General features: G+C 37.5%; 1 protein-coding gene across 2 annotated transcripts in view; it reads left to right on the plus strand.

The window, feature by feature from the left end:
* The first annotated feature begins 254 nt into the window (after positions 1 to 254).
* The window catches only part of Vps13B (vacuolar protein sorting 13B), a 965,007-nt gene continuing 942,954 nt past the window's right edge, over positions 255 to 22,307 (plus strand). For both annotated transcript variants that reach the window (XM_090386413.1, XM_090386414.1), the window contains exon 1: positions 255 to 380. In XM_090386413.1, the coding sequence (XP_090242539.1) occupies positions 294 to 380 (87 nt within the window). In that variant the 5' untranslated portion in view covers positions 255 to 293. The remainder of the gene's footprint in view (positions 381 to 22,307) is intronic.

A 22,307-nucleotide genomic window follows, 5' to 3' on the forward strand; every position in this document is an offset into this window, starting at 1 on the left:
TGGCCATGTATATTATTACTCTAGGATCATATGAAAACTTTTCTAGTTTTTGAATATATCTTGAAACTTAATAGTAAAATTTTCAAATGCTATTGTTTTATAATAAAATGTTAAAAATATATATTAATTGAAAGTGTTTCCATTAATCTGAATTCAGTAATTTGTAATTATTGGTAAAATGTGTAATTTTTCTTATATGTTACTTATAATGACTTTATTTAGGTGCTACTGGTGAAGAAAGGTATCTGATATATAGATTATGAATAATTCAACCTTTTAAGAAGGCATTAGTCATGTTCAAATTAGAGTCCTATGTGACACCCCTGATTTTGAGCTATGTTGATAAATACATAAAAAACATCAAGCCGGAAGATTCTCAGGTAAATAAAAAGATATTTATTTTTCATGCCATAATAATTTTTCCTTGTTATTTTTTTTTTTTTTCAAGCTATTTTTTTTCAAGCTAAATATTTTTAACATTTTATTAAGTATGTAGTTGTCTCATTCTCTATTACAGGAATTCATTTAATTAAACTAAGAAAAGAAAAGTGGGGGGGGGGGGGAAGGAATACAAGTGCATTAATAGATCCAAATGTATAGATTATAGAATTCTTGGCATTCTTCTTCTTCTTCTTCTGCAGGGTTTTTTTATTAGATTGCAATTTATATATTGTTTTGTGGTTTATTTAATTGATTCATCAATATATTTAATCCATAAACTCTATTCTTGGTAACAAGCTTTTTCATCTGTTTGTTATTTGTATTCTTTGCTTCATTTTTTTCTTGTCAAAAGAATTAAAAATATGGAAAACAAAAATCACTGAACTCCTTGCCTTGGGGTTGAATATGATTACATATACCAAAAAATGCGAAACTCATTTAGCTACCATACCGCACTAAAATGTTTGCTGTTAAATCTAACGTTCTTGAATATATATTTGTGCACAATCTCGCCCTCAAGTTTTGCATTTATGAAGACAAATCATATCATTCAAAAGCTCTTGACATGAATCGAGGTCAGTAGCCAGAATTAAATAAATTTTTAGTTATGAAATTATGTAGTTGAATAATTTCGTTTTTTTTTTTGCTAGTTGTGCAACTTCCTGCACACTATTTTTTTTTTTTTTTTTTTTATGAGAACCCCAAACCCGAAAGGTATCAAAACCTATGGTACTTAGTACCGTGCATGGGTTGAAGGAGAAGTATGGGGAGAGGGGAATGCTGGAAACTTTGCTCTAGAGACTAAACATCGGTTTCACCACTTCAAGCCTCCAATAAGCAAAGTGGTGGCATTTCACTATTGTGGCACGGCAGTAGATTCCGGTTTAGAATATCATAAAGTTTAACAAGACAGTATAAGTATTCTATGGTGGGTTCATACAATGCAGTATTTTTTGTTATATATGTGATAGTTGTATATACTGCTGAGTTTTTAATATTCTTATCCTAGTTTTTTGATACTTTTGACACCAGTAACTTACCAAGTGATGCATTCCTGATTTGGGCCTCAGAGCAGAATAACCAAGTGCAAACTCCTCTGATTCAGAAGGACTTAGTTCTATTAGGACACTCCATTGTCAGGGAAATGGGAAATATTTTTTGTAATAAGGATAGGTAGACTAGAACCAGGGTATGTCTGTAGGGAGCAACAATTAATGATGTTCCCAACAGATTGTCAGAATTTAGGGGGGGCGGTAAAGAGAATATCATTATTCATGTGGGGACTAATGATATTAAGCACACACACACACACACACACACACACACACACACACACACACACACACACACACACACACACACACACACACACACAAACGGATGATTTGTTAGGCAAATATAGGAAGAAGGTTAAAGACGGCACCTCCGTAGCCAGGTGGGCAGGAGCAGCAGTGCATAGCACACGCGTCTTGATTAGACCGGGGTTCGAGCCCGTGACCACTAAATACAGAGGATGCGGAAAGGTCAGGGAATGACCGCCACATATCCCCGGAGCAATATGGCCTTAGTTGCTAATGCTCCTAAAAACCGAATAACAAACAAACAGGTTGAAGAAATGTTGCGAGTTAGGTCAGAATGTCTATTTGTTTGCAATTTTGCCCAGGCACAATAGGAGGGAGGGAGGGATTAAATCACTCACTGTCTGCAATAGTGGCCCAACTCAAAATTCTTAATTTTTCAGTTAATACAACTGATGAGGTTGGGACAGTGGACTCTACATTTATGCAATAACAGTACAGTGTGAGATCAATATTATCTTGCTAGGTGACACAAGTGTCATTATGGCATCTGAGTTTTTATTGCATCGAGAAGCTTCAGCAGTGGCACTTCTTCAGTGTGCCCCAACCTTGGGACTGAATGGAGTGCGGTCTGTGTGCAATAGTGATTCATTTTGAGTTGTGCCAGTATTGAAGTGTAATGCAATGCAAATTTCTTGTTGTAGGTCATATGCAAAATGAGGATGACTGTGCAACTCATTATTATAGAAAAATATTAAAAGATCGCTAAAGTCTGGTCCTGTATTCATCCCATCACAATGTTATATTAGCTAGAACTTCCAGAAAGACAGGAAACCCTTTCAAGGTGACAGAGATGAGTCATTGCAAATTTTACAACCTGAAAGATTTTGCCCAATGCACTTCCATGAAATTTAATGAAAAAATACGATGAAGTGCTAGCTTTAAAGCAGAAAACAGCATTTGGACTCTTTTTATTTTATAAAACATCATACAAAGATGATGATTATAAATCAGTTAATGTTAAAGCTAGTAAAAGAAGAAACCTTTGGAGACATTTGTAGATTTCGAATTGAAAAAAGACTACAAGAGTTCCATTCTGATTTCGAAAAAGAAGCATGGTGAGCTCCACTGTTTGTTGAGCATTAAAACAATTCCCAAATGTCATGCAGGCTTTTATAAAAGTCTAAAAGTTAATTTATGGAAGGAATAAATTTTTCTAAGAATTACTTAAATTCTTCCATTTTGCTTGTTTGTACACCAATATTTACGTACTGACTTCTTGTTCTTATTTATGCTTTACCACAATTATGTTCTCAAAGATTAAAATATAGTTCATACATGTTACTGAGTTTATGAATATAAATAAAGCTCTTGTTTAATTTAATTTTTTTCTTTTTTTGTTCTTCATCCTAATTGCCTTCCATCTTTAGAAGACTCAAGTCACAAATTTTGAGTGTTTGTTGGTGCAATAGTGGCACAACTCAAAAGGGCGGTTACATTTTTGAGTATTCTCGTTATCCATAAGGGAATGTTAATCAAACCAGCCTAATTTTGACTACTACTGGATATGATGAGATGAATCACAATATATTTCAATGATTACATAATTTATTCAGTTGTAAACAAACTAATTTTAAAAGCCAAATTTTCCTCATCAGTTATCTCAGAATTACGATTTTTGAGTTATGTCACTATTGCAGCCAGTATATACTGTGAAAGCCTTGTGGATTAGCTTAAAATTTGAAGGACTATGCAAGGCTTTTGGGGGGGAAATTTTTATCAGCTTGTACTCGTAGGTAGAAGGAATCTGTAGATACAGGTACATTTAAACAAAGGTGATGCAAGGGTTTTTCCAGTATTATTGAGGATATCTTAAAGGTTCAGGGGAAACTGCTAGTTTGGAGGGACAAGGGTAATATAAATACATGTTTATCTGATAATGTTGGTCAAAGTAATGCTTGTACATACCTTAAGAGTTCTTGTTTGTTAATGCAACAGATCATATTAGCAAGATGTTCTGAGGGCAGAACGGGTTGGCAGATCAACCGTACCGTATTTAGCAGTCAGGGGCTTGAACCCCGGTCTACTCAAAGAGCGTGTGCTACTGCACTGCTGCGCATGACCACTCAGCTACGAAATTAACTATACAAGAACACTAAAGTCTTAATTGTTTATACGGTAATGTCAGAAGTGTCATTAATAAAATGAGTGAATATGAACTGCTGGTTAGGACAAGTAACGCTAACATAATAGGGCTTACAGAAACATGGTGCCACCTGGAAATAGGGGATGATGAGTTTCAGTAGAGTATGTACAATGTATTTATGAAGGATAGGGCAGATAGAAGGGGTGGTGGAGTCATGCTTCTTATCAAAAGCAGCCTGAGCGCGATGAAAACTTTCCCAGATTCAGATGTTTTACATGCTAGTATAGAATCTGTATGGTGTTAGATAGTTGGAAGCAAAGGTATAATAAGAGTGGGAGTAACCTACAGGCCAGGTGATTGTGAAGATTGATTAGAGCCTCTACGTGCAAATGGAATGGGCAAGTAAGCACCAATGTCTTATTATGGGTGATTTTAATTTGCCTTTAATTGATTGTAGTAAATGGGAAGGAAACTTAACATGTGGGACAAAATTTTTAAATAAGCTAGTTGATTGTTATTTGTATCAACCTGTCAGGGGAAAGTACTAGAGAAAAGAATATTCCAGACCTAATCATTACCCATGAACCAGATGACATAATAAGGCTGACAGTACAGGAACCAGTAGCAGGAATTGATCACAGAGTTCTATGGTAGACAATGAAGAGAGAGAGAGAGGTAGCAGTAGTTAAAGGCAAAGCGAATGGGTTATAATTTCAAGAAAGGAAATTATGATGGTTTAAGGTGCTATATGGCTCCTGTTAATTGGATAGATATCTCACAGAGAGCAAATACAATTGAATTATGGTATATCTTTAAAACATTAATCACAGAAGCCTTGATTAAATATATATATTTAATCATTAAATATATATCATTGAATATAATCATTAATTTTAATTATTAATCATCATTTTTAATTTTTAATCATCATTAAAAATTTAATCATTAAATATATATACCATACTTGGTTGTTTGTTTGTTATTTGGTTTTTAGGAGCATTAGCAACTAAGGCCATATTGCTCCGGGGATATGCGGTGGTCATTCCCTGACCTTTCTGCATCCTCCGTATTTTGTGGTCACGGGCTCAAACCCCGGTCTAATCAAGAAGCGTGTGCTACGCACTGCTGCTCCTGCCCACCTGGTTACGGAGGTGCCACCATATTTGGTATATATATATATACTTGATATATACCATTAAAAAAATACTCCATGAGGAGGATTCTAAGCTGAATGAATGATGAAGCTGCTAGATTACTTTAGCAGAAAAAGACAGCAAGGAAAAGTTACAGAGCAATAAAAAGTACTGAAGAGTATAACAGCTACAAAAAATTGATCTGTAATAATGCCACAGAAAAGGTTAGGCTGGCAAAGGCAGTTTATGAGAAATTGCTGGCAAAGAGAGTGAACAGTAGGGATAAGGAATTCTTCACATATATCTTTCTCTTCTTTGCAAAGAAGAGAAAGACAAACCAGATCAGACCCTTATGTAATGGATGTGGGATAGTATTATCCCACAGCGGATGTTGCAGATGAACTCTTTGCAACGATATTTACAGAAGAAAAACCACTATGTTAATAAGAAATTATGAGAGTGAAGTTGAAAAATATGTAATTAATGATATTGAAATTTCACATGATTATTTAATGAAAAAACTTTCAAGCATGCAGGCGAGTAAGGCTCCTGGGGTTGATGACATATACCCCATAATTTTAAGGGAGGTGGCAAGTGATTGCATTTCATTGAGGCTAATTATGAGAGCATCACTGTACTCAGGAGAGATTCCATTGGATTGGAAAAGTGCCACTGTATCTCCAATAGATAAGGGCCTTTTTAAGAGTGTAGTGGGAAATTAGCGATTGGTCATCTAACTTCAGTAGTAGGGAAAATCATGGAGGCAATGATCAAGGGTGGAATTCATGATCATTTCAATAGAAATGGAATTCTGAAGGATACGTAGCATGGTTCTGTAAAGGGAAAATTATGTTTAACAAATCTGGTTAGCTATTTTGACAGGATCACTCATGAGTTAGATTTAGGGAATAATTTCAACATTATTTAGATTTCAGCAAAGCATTTGACTCAGACCCACATGAGTGGGTCTGAGTCAAATTTATATGCTGGAACAGGTTGGAATCACAGAGAAAGTCATTAATGGATAGCAGGTGGCTTTAGGGCAGGATGCAAAGGGTTGTGATAAATGGTTATTCCTCAGATTGGGTTAATGTAAGAAATGTGATTTCCCAAGGATCAGTATTGGGACCACTGCTGTTTTTGATATTCTTAAATGACATCGATGAAGGGATAGAGGGCTTGATGTCTAAATTTGCATATGACATAAAGATTGGTAGATTAATTAATGATCGCCACCAAGCAGAGCTTTTTCAGAGTGACCTAGACAGGCTTTAGAAGTGGGATTTCCCAAAGATCATTATTGGGACCACTGTTGTTTTTTATTTTCTTAAATGACATCAATGAAGGGATAGAGGGCTTGATGTGTAAATTTGCAGATGACATAAAGGTTGGTAGAGTAGTTAATGATCGCCACCAAGAAGAGCTTCTTCAGAGTGACCTAGATAGACTTTAGGGGTGGTCAGAAAAGTGGCAGATAGTTTAATCCAGCAAAGTCCAAAGTCTTACACCTGTGTAAGAGTAACACCAAAATAACTTATACATTTGGTGGAGTTGAACTAAAGTCAGTAGTGGAAGAGTTATGATACGTTCAGACATGAAGTACTCTGAGCATTGTAGACAGGTCGCAAGTAAGGCCCATGTTGTCATATCGAGGATTTATCAAACATGAACATTTACTAGTAGAGATAAGGCTGTCATAATCCCATTATATAAGGCTATTGTTAGACCACACTTGGAATGACTGTGTTCAAGTATGGAGACTGCACCTAAAAAAAGACATCGAGCTTTTGAAAGGGTCCAGAGATGGGTAACTCACTTGTTGAGATTAGCAAAAGGACGTCCCTATGAGCAAAGACTTCAAAAATGTGGTTTGCACAGCTTGAAAACTTGATTGAGATGTTTAAGGCTCTGAGAGGCAATAGTAAAAATGAATGAGGAGAATGAAAGTTTCACAGTTATAAATGATTCTAGAACTAGGGCCATAAATTCAAGTTACTGGGAGCGATGTTTAGACTAGGTTGCAGGAAGTTTTATTTTAGCCAGTGATTATAAATTACTGGAATAAGTTACCTATATAGGTGGCAGAGGCTGACAGTTTGGGAAAATTCAAAGGTCAGATGGATAATTACCTCCAGGAGGAGGGAAATGCATTGGTTGTCTATTCCCTTTTCTCTTATGATTATTATTCATTAATTATTTATTTAATTTAATTTTATTATTATTTATTTATTTATTTTTTTGGCTGGTGCAGAATGTGCCTTAGGCTTCCTTGCACCATATGGCCATTCATCATCAGCCATTTTCAATCCACTGCAAGATGAAGGCCTCTCCAGCAACTTTCCAGTTCCTTCTGTTTTGTGCAATGGCCATCCATTTACTACCCATGAACTCATGAATTTCATCCATCCATCTCCATCATTGATTTATAGGTTTTCTACGTGCTCCAATTGGGTACCGAATACGTGATGACAGATGGACATTCTTAGTCCATCTATCATCATGTATTTGAGCTATGTGTCCTGTCCAAGACCAGTTTTAGTTCTTTAGTTTTGATAAGAATGTCCTTTACTTGAGTTTGCTGTCTAATCCATGTGTTTCTCTTATCTTACAGTCTGATTCCTAATATAATTCGTTCCATTCTTTGGAACGAATTGTATTATAGTATACATTAGTTCATTATTTTACGTTTCAGACAAATTGGGATATTGCTCCTTGATATATGACTATATTTCCTGAATGCTATCCATCTAAAATTTATTCTTCTCTTGACTTCCAGCCATTTATCATTATTATAGCTAACAACTTGTCCCAGATAAGTATATCAATCCCTTTTCAATTACTTCTCCTTCAATGATTATATCCCTTTCTGTGGCATACTTGTTCATCTTAGCTTTTATTTTAGCCATATTTATTTTTAGTCCGAAATCCTTACTAACTTTGCTAACTGATTAAGATTTTCCTCTAATTCTTCGGGATCATGGCTTATGATCACAATGTCATTTGCAAATCATAAATGGTTTAGGTACTCTCAGTTCACATTGACTCCTTTCTGTGACCAGTGTAATCTTCTGAAAGCTTCCTGAAGGGCAGCAGTAAACAACTTCGGAGATATTGTGTCTCATTGTCGAACTCCTTTCTCAATTTAAATTTGCTACTGTCTTTGTCTAGTCTAATAAAGGAGGTAGCGTTCTCATATATTTTCTTCAAAATCATAATACATGGGGTATCTATGCTTTGTCTTTCCAGTGCCCGAAACATTGCCTTATGCTGTACGGAGTCAAATGCCTTTTCATAATCCGCAAGCAAATGAATATAAAACACCATAATGGTGTTTTATATTCATTTGCTTTCTCCATTAGCTGGGATATTACATGAAGATGACCCATAGTTGAGAATCCTGTCCTAAAGCCAGTTTGCTGTTTTGGTTGATTCTCATCAAGTATTATTTCTAATCTGTTAGTAATAACCCTTGTGAACAACTTGTAGATGTGGGATAACAAGCTAATTGGTCTATAATTTCCAATTTCTGATTTATCTCCTTTCTTATGCAACAAAACTATGATTGCATTATTCCACTCCTTAGGCATCACGCCTTTTCTAATGCATTTTGTGTCTTGGCAGTTCTTGTGTCATGTCTCTTCTTCCCAATTTTAACAACTCTGCAGTAACTTCATCTTCCTCCGGGGCTTTCTGATTCTTCATTTTCTTCAATGCATGTTTTACCTCATCAGGAAGGATGTCGGGTATGTGTTACTAATTTGTGATCCATCTTTCCCACTGCTGGCATCATTTCCTCGCTCCCTGTATAATTCTCTATAGTAGTCTTCTGCTATTTGAATTATGCCTTCTCTGCTATTTATAAGTACACCATCTCAATTCTTCAGTGTCAGTATCATTTGTCGTTATATATTACTGCTCGTGGCTGCTGATTAAGTCCTTTGTTTTCCCTTAATGCTTGTTTTACTTTTCTTGTGTTAAATCTTCGTATGTCTTCTCTGAGTCACTTTCTAATGGCTTTGCATAACTCGGTATACTCAATTTTGTCTTTGTCAGTGTTTATCTTGCTCTTCATTTGTCATCTTCGTGACAAGTGTTTCTTGAATAATATTTTCTTCTTTGGATTTCTTTTTACCTATAGGTTTCTTGGGCTTTATCACTTTCAGAAAGTTGTAGTATTTCTCATCGATATCTTGGTCCTGAGCCGTCTGCAGAAGCTCAAAAAAAAAAATAATAAAATAAAATAAAATAATAAAAGTAAAATAATATAAAATAATAATAAAAAATATATATATATAATAATTAAAAAAAAAATTAGGGAATGTTGCTCCCTATTGAGTAGCTCCACCAGCCAAAGGAGTAGAATTATTTGTAGTCGTATAACTAATTCTTCTTCTTGTGAAAACATCAGATGCAAACTGCTGAAGAGCAACATAAGAATTCTTGTCTTCCACCAGCAAAGTTTCATGTCCATGAGAGAGTGTAGAAACTGACAAACGAAGAACATCTCTAAAGTCATTATGTAGCGGACATTCAAATAAAATGTGGCTCCAATTTTCATTTTCCCCACATTGACAAGCTTCCATCCTAGAAAGACCAAAATGACATAGTTTTTCGTTAAGAGATCCATGTCCCGTTAAGAAGAAGGATGTATATAAGTCTAAAGAGAACCAAACAGGTTTCTGCTTTCCACAAAAGGTCACCTCAGGGGAAAAAAGTCACAGTAACAGATCCAACAGATGAAGTATCCCAGCGGATCTGCCACAGATTTATCATTTCATTCCATAAACGATTACTTTCTTGCTTAATATCTGAATGAATATTCAGAACCAAACCCATAAATTCAGTTGATAGTTGGTTTTTTAACCTATAACAGAGACCTCTGTAAGCTACATGAAGGTCCAATGGCAATACACCTGCAAGAACCTGTTTGTTTGTTTGTTGTTATTTGGTTTTTTAGGAGCATCAGCAACTAAGGCCATATTGCTCCGGGGATATGCAGTGGTCATTCCCTGACTTTTCCGCATCCTCCGTATTTGGTGGTCACGGGCTCGAACCCCGGTCTAATCAAGAAGCGTGTGCTATGCACTGCTGCTCCTGCCCACCTGGCTATGGAGGCACCTCATGAACTTGTAGTGCAGAAGTTGAAACAGTATGACAAGCTCTTAACATACATAATAATATTTTACATTGCATAATAGCCAACTTCAATCGAAATTTAACAGTTCTAACCCTGTGAAACCATACACCTGTAGTGTAAGTAGCCATAGGAAGGAATGTGGCATTATAATAGATTCTCATGGTACGTCTAGAAAGTCCCCAGTCTGTACAAGAAATTTTTGCAATAGCACCAGTGAATCTTCTGATCTTTGTTGTTACATTATTTAAATGAGAGACATAATTAAGCTTTGAGTCGATTGTAATCCCAAGTAATTTAGTTTCAGAGACAAGTGGAATCCTGTTATTATTAATCTTCACTAAAGGGGGGTCATTGAGGGTTTAGATGTGATCCAAAGATCATCATTTTAGTCTTAGACGAACTTAATGTCAATCGATTATCCACTGTCCATTGAAATAAATTTTGTAAGACATCATTGGCATTACTTTCAATAGCAGATCTAGATGAACCATGAATTTAGATAGTAAGATCGGCGGTATAAGCGATGATTTTAGTACTACTGAAACAACAGGAAACCCAATCCTGTAATACCATATTCCATATAAGAGGCCCCAAGATAGACCCCTGGGAACACCCCTCGTGAAACTTCTCTAGACACATCCTGAAATTTAGATTTCACTAAAATGTGATGATTACTGAAATAGCTTGTGAACAGGTGGTATAGTTGCTGAGAGCATCCAGCTGATCATAACCGTTCGAGAGCACTCTGCCACCATAGAGAGTCAAAAGCGCCCTCGAAATCCAAATGCTACTTAGTGAAGTAGCATTTGGAATTAGCATTTGTTTCTTTAGAGGAACTAGAGGAAGCTTGGGAAGGAATCATTTGAGAACGTCCACCGCCAGAACATCCTTCATATGAAAAATGTAAGAAGAGCTTATAAAATATTTCGAAACAAATTGGATTGGACCCACTGCCCACTTTCCACCATCATTGTAGAATCACCATGCTAATTTTGGTCCTTGGACAATAAATCATGTGGAAGGATGGCATTATGCCTTAAATAAATCTGTGGGGTACCATCATGTTAATATATGGAAGATGATTACCCATTAAAAAAAACATGCTAACTTTAAGAGAATACTAGGATTTGTAAATGTTTGAAATCTTCCACCTCGTAAAAACCTTAAATACAAGGGCATTAATAAGAAATTAATGAAATTAATGGCAGATAGACAAAATAGGGATACGATTTACACACTTTTGCACAAGCAGTTGGTTACTTTCTTCCACTAAATGATTACTATAATTTAAACTTTAATTATTTGTATTTTAAACCTGTGTTTATTTCTTTATTTGATATCAAGACATTTGTATTTGTATTTTAAACATAATTTATATTTGTATAAAGAAAATAAATTGATTATTATTTTGATGTTATATTTGTTTATTTTTTTCATTATGTTTTTGAAGTCCATCTTTATTTATTTATATACACGTTTCTCACACACAGGGCACACAAACCCTAAATAAAGGTGAAAACGCTAGGAATTACGTAAAATACAAAACAGTAATAATCAGTATAGAACTAGAATTAAAATATATACAAAATATAGAACTAGAATTAAAATATATACAAAATATAGAACTAGAATTAAAATATATACAAAATTTACATTAAGAAAAGAGAGTAAGGAGCAAATTCTTATAGATAGATGGATTAAGAGTAAAATCAATATTGTACTTATTCATTACCTGAAGAAAACGAAACAGAGGACTACCAAGTAAGTGATGAGTACGAGGAACAGGCAGTGAGAAATTAATTTTATAACAAGAATTAAACGGGGTATAGTGAAAGGTACTTGTGCAAGAAGAGATGGAGAATCGATAATAGTTTATGATATTGTAAACAAAAAGAGACCCATGGAGTTGTCGTCTAGAGTGAAGAGGAATGATTCTGAAGCGACCACAAAGAGCTCCATAATTTCGACAGTGAAAGGCAATTATATTTTTATTGTTCTGAAAAAATAGGATACGGTTATATACACACAATAGAAATGTGATTAGGGCAAGTGGGACATAAACCATATACTTTTAGGGCAAGTAGGACATAAAGCATATACTTTTAGGGCAAGTGGGACATAGGGCATATATTTTTAGGGCAAGTGGGAATAGGGCATGTGGGAAATAGGGCTTAAGCAATTAAGGCAAGTGGGGTAACACCCACTGGAATTGACTTCTGCATTTAAAGTATGAAAGTAAAAAGATTTGCAGATACAGGCATAGTTGTTGTAGGTTTGTCAACAGGAGTGATGATAAAATGTCCATGGAGTTCTGATAATTGCTGTTTAATTTTGGAGAAGTTGCAGTTAATAGTAGTTGAAGGATGTGAACCAAATGATATTAAAGTCTTATAGTTGTTGAATATTTTTGTAGACACCATATTTATCTATATTTTTGGAGGCTTCAATGGGAATGTTATATTTGTAGGCTAACACGAAGCAGAAGCTAAGTAGGTCCTGATATAGTTGCTTTTTGACATTTGCATGGCTAATTTTAATGTATAGTCAGAATTTGAAGCTATGTGACAAGGTACTTCTAAGCTTCTGGTAGAGTATAATGTCTAGATTGCCAGTGATAATGTGCCCAAAGTGGGCATTAACATAAGGCTGTAAGTTAGCCTGGTGGCACATGCATCTTTTGGTGTCTGGTACAAATTTATTCATGTTAGTGACTAAGGATTTATAATTACAAGTTATGAGGCCAAAAGGTTTAGAATATCTAAATCTGGCTTTGATTTGCATATTTTGGCAGCTAGTAGGAAGGAGATCAGATGTGTGTTAATGCAATGGTTGATATTAAAGCTGTCCATGTTAGCATTATACTTCAGTATGATGGTAGATTGTTCTATGTTTTTATTATTATTGAGGGGTCACAGTGACGTACCATAAATACTCCAAGCAGCCTTCAGTTCCTTTACTATGTTCCTGAGCAGCACAATGTATTGTTCCCCTCAGCCCACATACCATTCCTGTTTGGTACTTCAGAAAGTCATTTTTTCATCTTCTCTTTTTATTTCATTTTCTTTGTCTTTTCTTTCTTTTCTTTGCTAGTTCCTCTTCTCTACCTCTGTTGGGTCAGCCATGAAATATACGTCAGCATCCAGTCTACCTACCTACCACTATTTTGACCTTTCTTCTTAAATCACATAATTCAATTTCAACATGGTTTTATTGTTTTAAACACATGCTATGTATATTTTATGTCAGAAACAGAGGCCTTACTTCTTACTGTATTTCCTTTGGTTTTGGCAGTTGACCCTTGATGAAGACATTGAAATCATCGGATCTACAGCATTAAGTACTTCTATTAATGTATTATTTTTATTTTTCAGATACCCTCGGATTTTTCCGTGGTTTCAATTGCTGGTTTTGTTAGTTTGTTACCTCTCTCTTCATCACTTTATACTTACCTATGTATACACTGATGAGCTAAAACAATATGACCAGCGAGTTGTTATGCAAATCGAAGCAACTGCAGGTGAACTACGGCGCATGCGCAGGTCGGGACACGGTGTAAAAAGCACCTGATAATGAGCTCCATTAATCAGTGTTACTCTTGTTCTTCAGATGGGAAAGGCAGCGGACTTAATTGAGTTTGACAAAGGCCAAATTGTAATGGCCATACAACTGGGTCAGAGCATATCCGAAACGGCATGGCTGGTGGGGTGCTCATGGTCAGCCGTGGTTAGTGAAAGTGGTCCGAGGAGGGGGAACCCACAAACCGCCGGTGAGGTGTTGGACGACCACAGCTCATCGATGCTCAAGGTGAATGAAGGCTCTCCTGGATGGTACGTGGCAGCAGAAGGGTGGCTGTGGCGCAACTCGCCAGTAATTGAAATGCTGGTGAATGGAGTAATGTGTCACAACACACAGTACATTGAACCCTGCTGAAAATGGGGCTGCATAGCTGCAGGCTGCTCCTCATGTCCATGCTAACCACGGTTCATCAGCGATAGCACCTACAATGGGCACACGAGCATCAAAACTGGACCTTGAGTGATTGGAAGAAGGTCATCTGGTCCAATGAATCACGTTTCCTGTTGTACCATTGGACGGCTGGGTACATGTGCGTCGCTTAACTGGGGAAGTGATGGCGCCTGGATGCACTGTGGGATGAAAACAAGCCAGTGGCGGCGATGCCATGCTTTGGACGATGTTCTGCTGCAGGATAATGCGCTGGGTCCAGTCATCCATGTGCCGTTCGCTCTGACATATACCACCTACCTAAACATCATTGCTGACCAGGTAGACCCTTTCATGGCAACGGTCTTTTTTCCCTCTGGCAGTGCCATCTTTCAGCAGGATAATGCGCCATGCCACACCGCCTGGATTGTTCGAGACTGGTTTGCAGACCACGAGGAAGACTACCAGGTATTGCCCTGGCCTGCAAATTCCCCAGACATCAATCCCATTGAGCATCTCTGGTTTGTGTTGGAACAGCAACTCCGAGCTGTCGCGTCTCAACCACGGACATTACAGGAGTTAAAGGATCTGTCGGTTCCGTGTTAGTATCGTGTTAGAAATCTTGTAGCATCCATGCCTCGCCGGGTACGAGCTGTTTTGGCTGCACGTGGAGGATCAACATCATATTAGACATGTGGTCATAATGTTTTGGCTCATCGGTGTGTGTATATATATATGCACACATATACATATGTACTGCATTTTTATAATGTCTATTGTATATAGTACTGTACAAGTGTATCCTACATTGAAAGAAAGTTACTGCACAGTATATGGAACAAGTTAGTTAAGGCGGAAACACACTGTTATCACGTCACGGGACTCTCGTCATGTTCCTGTTTAGTGTAAACTGCAAAGTCGGTCGGAGAAGAAGCGTCACTGTAACGTAGGGTGGCCAGATTAAAAATTTGATCTCGAGGTACTCATGCTTTTGTTTGGGGTATTCGTTCCTCGTTTAGGGGTACTTGCATTATATCTTAAAGAAAACCGAACAATTTTAATAACAATCAATTTTATTTCTATATTTTGTTGATATTTACAAGTTCGTGGAATGCAAAATTAGTCAAATTTTAATAAAATTAACCGAATTATAGCCCGTGCTTTAATTCGTTTAATTCGAAAAATTTTATTGCGAGAGTTATAAACACTAAAGCAAACTTTTTATAAATATTAACATCAAATGTTTTACATAATTGTTTACAATACACATTCAATAAACCTGATTTATTTTATCAAAAAGAAAATATTTACCTAGCAATACTTTTGAGCGAATTTTCTTTAACAGTTTTTCATTTTTAGTAAATATGCATAAAATTCTTTGCATGATATATTGTGATTGGTTTTCAGCAACAGTTCTCTTTCAACATTCTGTAGATCTAATTTATTTCTATCCTTTTTCCATGCGTTAAATGTTAAGCTAAATACTCGCTCACTCATTTCATTTGAGTGAGGCAAAGCAAAAACAAAATTAATATTTTTTTCTGTATTATGTACTTCGCATGCATTTAAAATTTTTATCCAAACATCTGTGGTATTTTTAAGGTCTTTTGTCTCAATATTTCTGTGGAATGATTTCAACAGAACATATTCTTCATACAGCAAATCGATATTGTTATTGGGAATTTTAAATAAAAAAAAGTTTGTTGCCTGAGCCTTAAACCATTACAATGAAATAAAAAAGAAGTCAAGTAGAATGTAAAAGGTTACAAAGTAAGCATAATATAAATATTCTATAACCCTCTTTGTAAATAGGATAGAATGTCGTTTTTGAGTCGTTAATTAAGTTAATTAATTTCAACAACAACTTTATCGTCAGTTAATTCTTTCTTCCTAAATAATCATCTCAACAGGTGTTTTATGATTTCTGCTTTTTTCAAATTCCCCATTTCAAATGTTAAAAAAGGGGTACAGTCAGTCCTCATATAGCACGATAGTTGTGTTCCTAGAAACTCTCGTGCAATGCAAAATTGTGCAATATAAACAACAGGCCCTATGGGAAAAATAGGGTTAGGTGCCGACCACCCAAGATTGAACACACATTTTTAACCAAAACATTACCAAGCACAATAAATAATCGTAATAAAATACGCAAGTATTTTATTACGACTATTACGTAATAAAATATTGCTAATGCTTTTGCTTCTATCGTAAGCAAACTTGTCTTTTGTTTGATTTTCTATCCAAACAGATGACAGCTGTTCCATCTCTTCAGATTCTTTGTGTCATCTTAATCTAATGGATTTTAATTACACTTTGAGTTGTTCCTGCTATGAAAGTAGTTTTTATTTTCTCTGCATTCTTTGTAATTCTCGGCGTTGCCTCATTTAGGTCTGTAGCACGTGCAATATCACATGGTCTTTTATTTCGCTCAAAGCGTTTCACAGTTTCATATTTTTTCTCTATCGACAGAGGCGGACTGGCCATAAGCCTTAACGGGGAAACCCCGGAGGCCGGTGTGAATTTGGCCTCATACACTACACATTCGTGTAGTGTATGAGGCCACTATAAATTCTCCCAGGTAAGAATTTTTGACCCAGTCCGCCTCTGTTTATCGATATTGCTTTTCCTTTTCTCTCCGAATCTGCAGTGTCTTCACCAGGATGCTACCTTTTCACACCTTTTAAGTATTTTACTCATTTTTAGGGAATAAAGCACAATTACAAAACGAGGAGGCACGCTTGATACACATAAACAAAGCTGTGCGCGTGTAGCAACTGAATAAACAACCCCGTAAAGGCAGAGATACACTATTAATACATCACATTTTACAAAAGCACACAACTACCATAAAACAATAAAAACAATTTCCAGTTGCATTTCTGCTAGTGGAATCTGTTATAAACTGGTAGTAAACTCAATCTAATTGTATTGTGTTGGTTTTTACGTTATTATTGTGAAATGTGTTTCCCCTTCACTGATATAAAAAACATAAATACATTTTCAGAATCTTCTCTTCATTCCTATCGTGTTGCGTTCATTTTGGGTAATTCTGCGTTTGACTGCCATTTCTTGTAAACACAAAGGCGAATCGTGCATAAGCGAATTCGGTTCATGTTATATAAGATATCATTCCCCTATTTATAAATCGTGTATGATCGAATTCGTGTAGTGTAAACACATGTTATACGAGGACTGACTGTATTTTGGAAATTTTATTATAATTCCAAAAGGGGTATGTCTGGCAACCTGTAACGTTGTATATGTGTCATTCTTTTTGGAGAAAGCTAAAGCCAAATGAATTGCCACAGTTCATCCTTCTCTTCAGATTTTGAAGAAGATTTAGAAAATGCATGCGCTTCTCTTATAGCCGAGAAAACAAAAGAGAGTACGCAATGGATACACGACATCAACTGGCAGAGAACAGAAAAAGGCAAATTCCATCATTTACTGCAGGACTTAGAAGAAGATGAAAATTGTTTCAAGATGTACTTATGGATGAATAAAGAATAATTTAATTTCCTATATAATCTAATTAAGGATGACATTCGAGGGCAAAATACGCAATTTCGAAATTCAGTCAGCGCTAAGGAAAAATTAGTTATACGTTTAAGGAAAGTTAAAATACCGCAAGTTTAATTTTGAATAAGGACTTATTCTGTCAAAATACAAAACAAAAATTTTTAATGAAACTTAATTACAACGAAAAACTACTTCTCAACCCTAAAAATTGAACTTGTAAGAAATTGTTATGAGTTGTGCAAATTGAAATGATCGACTTGTTCGTCCTCTCAATTTGTTAATTGTAATTCTGCTGGTCTATTTTCCTCCTTTGGCCATTTTTGAGCGTCCCTGTGACTGGACATTTGCCGTGAGTATGCCGAGTAGCTGGCTGAAGTGGAGGGTGCTTTGGAATAGGCACAGGAGCAACGTCCTTGATGTTGTTGTTATTTGTTTTCGGATATTCTTACTTGTGCACTCAAAACAGATTATTTACTTCTAATTTAATTTTCTGTTAGCATTTCCTCCATTTTCCTCTTGTCACGCGGTCACACCTAACAAAATTTCTGTTTGAACAGAAAAATCTGAGCTTCTGACAATGTCATTCGGCCTTGAAGCCCGACGTGTTATCTTGTGAATACAGCCAATGACAACACTGCATCTCTGAGCAATAAACTAATTGGTAAGTATAGCTCCCCCACATTTGATGTTAGACATGTATACAAGTGAATTCTCGTGAAGTGATAGTAGTGTGTTTCTGCCCTTACTGTACATAGAGTGCTACATTTCAGGGTGCTACAAGTTTATTTCTTAAACCGATTGGATTTTTTTTTCTGTGCTTAATAAATGCGAAAAATAAATAACTTTTTTTTTTTTTCTTTTTTTTTATGAAAACCCCAAACACAAAAGGTATCAAAACCTATAGTACTTAGTACCGTGCATGGGTTGAAGGAGAAGTATGGGGGGAGGGGGATGCTGGAAACTTTGCTCTAGAGACTAAACATGGGTTTCACCACTTCAAACCTCCAATAAGCAAAATGGTGGTATTTCACCGGTTGATGAAAGTCATCTACCACCTACAATGGGGAAACCCCTGGTGCCATTCGACCCTAAACAGACTTTACACTTTACTTGCTCGATCTGGACGCCTTCGAGATGGATGGTGGCTTGCGACCCATCTGTTGTCAGGGCCTTTGTCTTATCAGCATTGATCTTCAACCCGTATGGCCGGGCAATGCGGGCAATGTCATAGAGGATGTCCGTGGCTTCAGCGTCGTTTCCGGTAAAGATAGCACTATCATCGGCAAACATCAAGTCAGTCACATAGTGATCCTTGCCATATTGTATGCCCCGTCTGTTGTTAAATGCTTGCCTCATAATGGCGTCGACCACGATGTTGAAAAGAAATGGGGAGGCCACGTCCCCTTGGCGGACTCCAGTTTGGATGGTAAATTCCTGAGATAAATGGTTCTGGATGCGCACCTGGCTGGTTAAAACTTTGTATGCAGTTTGGAGGAGTGTGATGACTTTTCGAGGTACATGTTCGACCTGTAGCAATTTCCATAAGGTGGGCCGGTGGACACAGTCGAAAGCACACTTAAAGTCAATAAAAACAATGACGGTTCGCTGTCCACACTGGATCCTCTCCTCCATCAGCTGATAGATGGCGAAGATTTGATCACAGCATCCTCGCCCGGGTCTAAATCCCGCCTGTTCTTCTCGACTGGTTTGCTTGCGATGTTTTTGCAGCCTTGACTGAATGATCTTTATAAGGAGACTGATGCCACGGTAGTTCTTGCAATCCCGGTTATCATCTTTCTTGTGGATTGGCACGATAATGGCTCTCTTCCATGTTAGCGGAATTTGTTCAGTGCACCAGATGGTTTTGAGGAGTGAGTGTACAATAAATTCCTCAATGAATCCAGAGCGCGTAGGCCTGTTTCGTTATGGAGTGAGTGTAGTCGGCGAAACAGTACATCTCCCCCAGCTTTGATCGCTTCTGTGGTGACTTGGTCCACTCCTGATGCCCTGCCATTCTTTAGGGATTGTATGGCTGCTTTCACTTCTACTTTAGGCTCGACATCGACCATGGAGACCTCAGGGGGATCGATTGGTGGTGTGGCTGCTGGTGGTCCCTGAGGTGGTCGTGATTATACAATGCTTTAAAGAATTCACTCCACTGTTGCAGGCGTTCGGACGGTGATCGCACGAAGGTCCCACAGCGTTCTTGATGTTGTCACTAGTCAATTTGGTCTTTCCACTCAGACATCTGAGGGTGCAGTACTCGTGCTTGGATGCCGCCTCTTCAAGATCATCTACCACTTGGTTCCAGCATGCTTCTCTCTCCACTTTCATCCTCTGTCGGACTTCTTGGTTTAACTGCCGGTACTGTTCGAAGTCGACCAATTTTTCTGTTTCCGTTTGTCCACGAGGTCGAGGCACTCATCTGATATCCATCGGGCAGGTGGGCATAGGGGCTTGGCACATTCCAGGATGGCATCAGAGATCTGCTTTTCTTCTTCATTTATATCCTCGGATGCGGCCAGTGTCTCAAAGCAGTTGGATAGGGCAATCTGATATGCCTGTTTGTTGGCAGCATTCATTAGCTGCCTCCAGTCCAGCTTGGCTGACCGAGATTACCTTTTTGCACGTTGTAGTTTGAGCTGCACCTTAGCCCGCAATCAGATCCGCAATCAGGTCCCCTCATGGCACAGACGTCCATGAGTGATGAGCGAAATCGCGCGTTGATCAAAATGTAGTCCAGGATTGCTTGAGTCCTTGCCAGATGGATTTCGCCATGTAAGTTGATGTTTTTGAGGGTGCTGGAAATGGCTGTTTCCGATGATCAGGTTGTTAGATGTGGCAAAGGACAACAGACATAGTCCGTTGTCGTTGATCGTCCCATGACCAAACTTGCCCATTGTTGTTTCCCAACCAGATCAGTCCACACCAATGTGGGCGTTAAAGTCACCTGTGAGGATGATCACTTCTGTCTGTGGAATTGAATCCAGCATACGTTGGAGCTGGTTGTAAAAATCATTCTTGGTCGGGTCCAGGCTAGTCTCAGTTGGTGCATAGGCGGAGATGATATGGGTCTTGATGGTGCCCTTGACAGTAAGGACTGCCAAGCGGTCCGATATTAGTTGGAAAGCGACCACGCTACTGGTTGCCCGAACATCGACCATAAAGCCATTCCTGCTTCTCGTTTCTCACCATCAGAGTAGAATAGCGTAACCGCTTCGTTAGGTGCTGGTGGTTGGATGATCATCGTTCCAGACCCGGTGAGCCTTAGTTCGGATAATGCTGCAATTGATATCTTGCACCTAAGTAGTCTTGGGCGATGATTTCCTTTTGTCCAACGTGGTGCCCCGTTCGAACATTCCATTCGCCAATGTTAATTGCCCTTTTCGGCGTATTAAGCTTACTGCTGTGGCCAGTGGTTCACTTCACACCGGCACCCTGGGTCCCCAGTGCTGGCGCATCGGCTACCCCGGATGCAGTAACATTGTTGAAAGAGCTTGTTCCAAATTTCATGCGGTTTCTTGCCTAGTTTCCCTGGTTTCCCGGTTCTGGTCATTTCGGCAGGATGACCACCCTCCTCCTTTCGCAGCCGGGCTTGGGACCGTCCATGGCGGAGTTACTGTCTTGTTACCAATTAATTGCTAGTTGATTAACTAATAATATATAAAACTAAGTGTTTTACTTCAGAACACATATGTCATAATATTCATTCTATATTCTATAATACTTTTAATCAACAGCATGTGACATGCAACACATTTATCAGGCTGTGTGATTTAATAAATTAAACATAGGTTACTGTAAAAGCTTTTGTAATGCAGTTTGCTTATTGCTTCCGTGATTTTAATAAACAGTTTGCATTACCATTAGTAGAGGCATTTGATGCAAGAAAGCAAGCTTATGCAGCATCAGCCAAAAAAAAAAAACAAAAAAACCCACTTTCACCTTACCCCTCTGTTCGTTCGAAATACCTGTCCAGCTGAGCCTTAAACTTATTTAGGCTATCAACTTCCACGACAAGGGATGGAAGTCTGTTCCACCAACCAACCACCTGCTGGCTAAAGGCAAATTTCCGCACGTCTATCCTACATCTGTCTATCCTCAATTTGAATTTATGCCCTCTCAGGTGATTATTCTGAGCAAGAGGCAGAATCCCATCAGCATTGAGCATGATCAAACCATTCAAGGCTTTATACACCTCTATCAGATCACCTCACTGGTGCCTAGTCTCCAGACACTGTAATTTGCAAAACTTAAGCCTTTCTTCGTAAGAGCACCCCTTTGTTCCATTCACTAATCTTGTTGAAATATAACACTTATTTAATGTTTCTGCTGTGATTAATATAATAAGCAAATAGTAATAATTCATGAGTTATGCATTTAGTAAACTGATAACAAAACATGAGCAGGCAGGGAACATATTATGAACTGAGGAATTAATACTTATTTAATATATAAAAGTGTGATTTCTGCTGTATTTTACATAAATATCAGCTTTAAAATCAATAATAAATAAAGGTTTTTCTTATAATACCACAAACTAATAGAGTAAGCTTATCTGCGAAAAGATCTAAACCTCCCAAACACTTCCTAGTTCGTTTCACAAATATATGTTGTCTCAATTCTAATCTCAACAATGTCATTTCCACTTGGAGTCTGCCAAACCCCATGTACTTTTTCTGAGAGAATCT

This window comes from Mastigoproctus giganteus, chromosome 12 (assembly GCF_048544385.1).
Source record: "Mastigoproctus giganteus isolate SK-2022 chromosome 12, ASM4854438v1, whole genome shotgun sequence".
NCBI lineage: Eukaryota > Metazoa > Arthropoda > Arachnida > Uropygi > Thelyphonidae > Mastigoproctus > Mastigoproctus giganteus.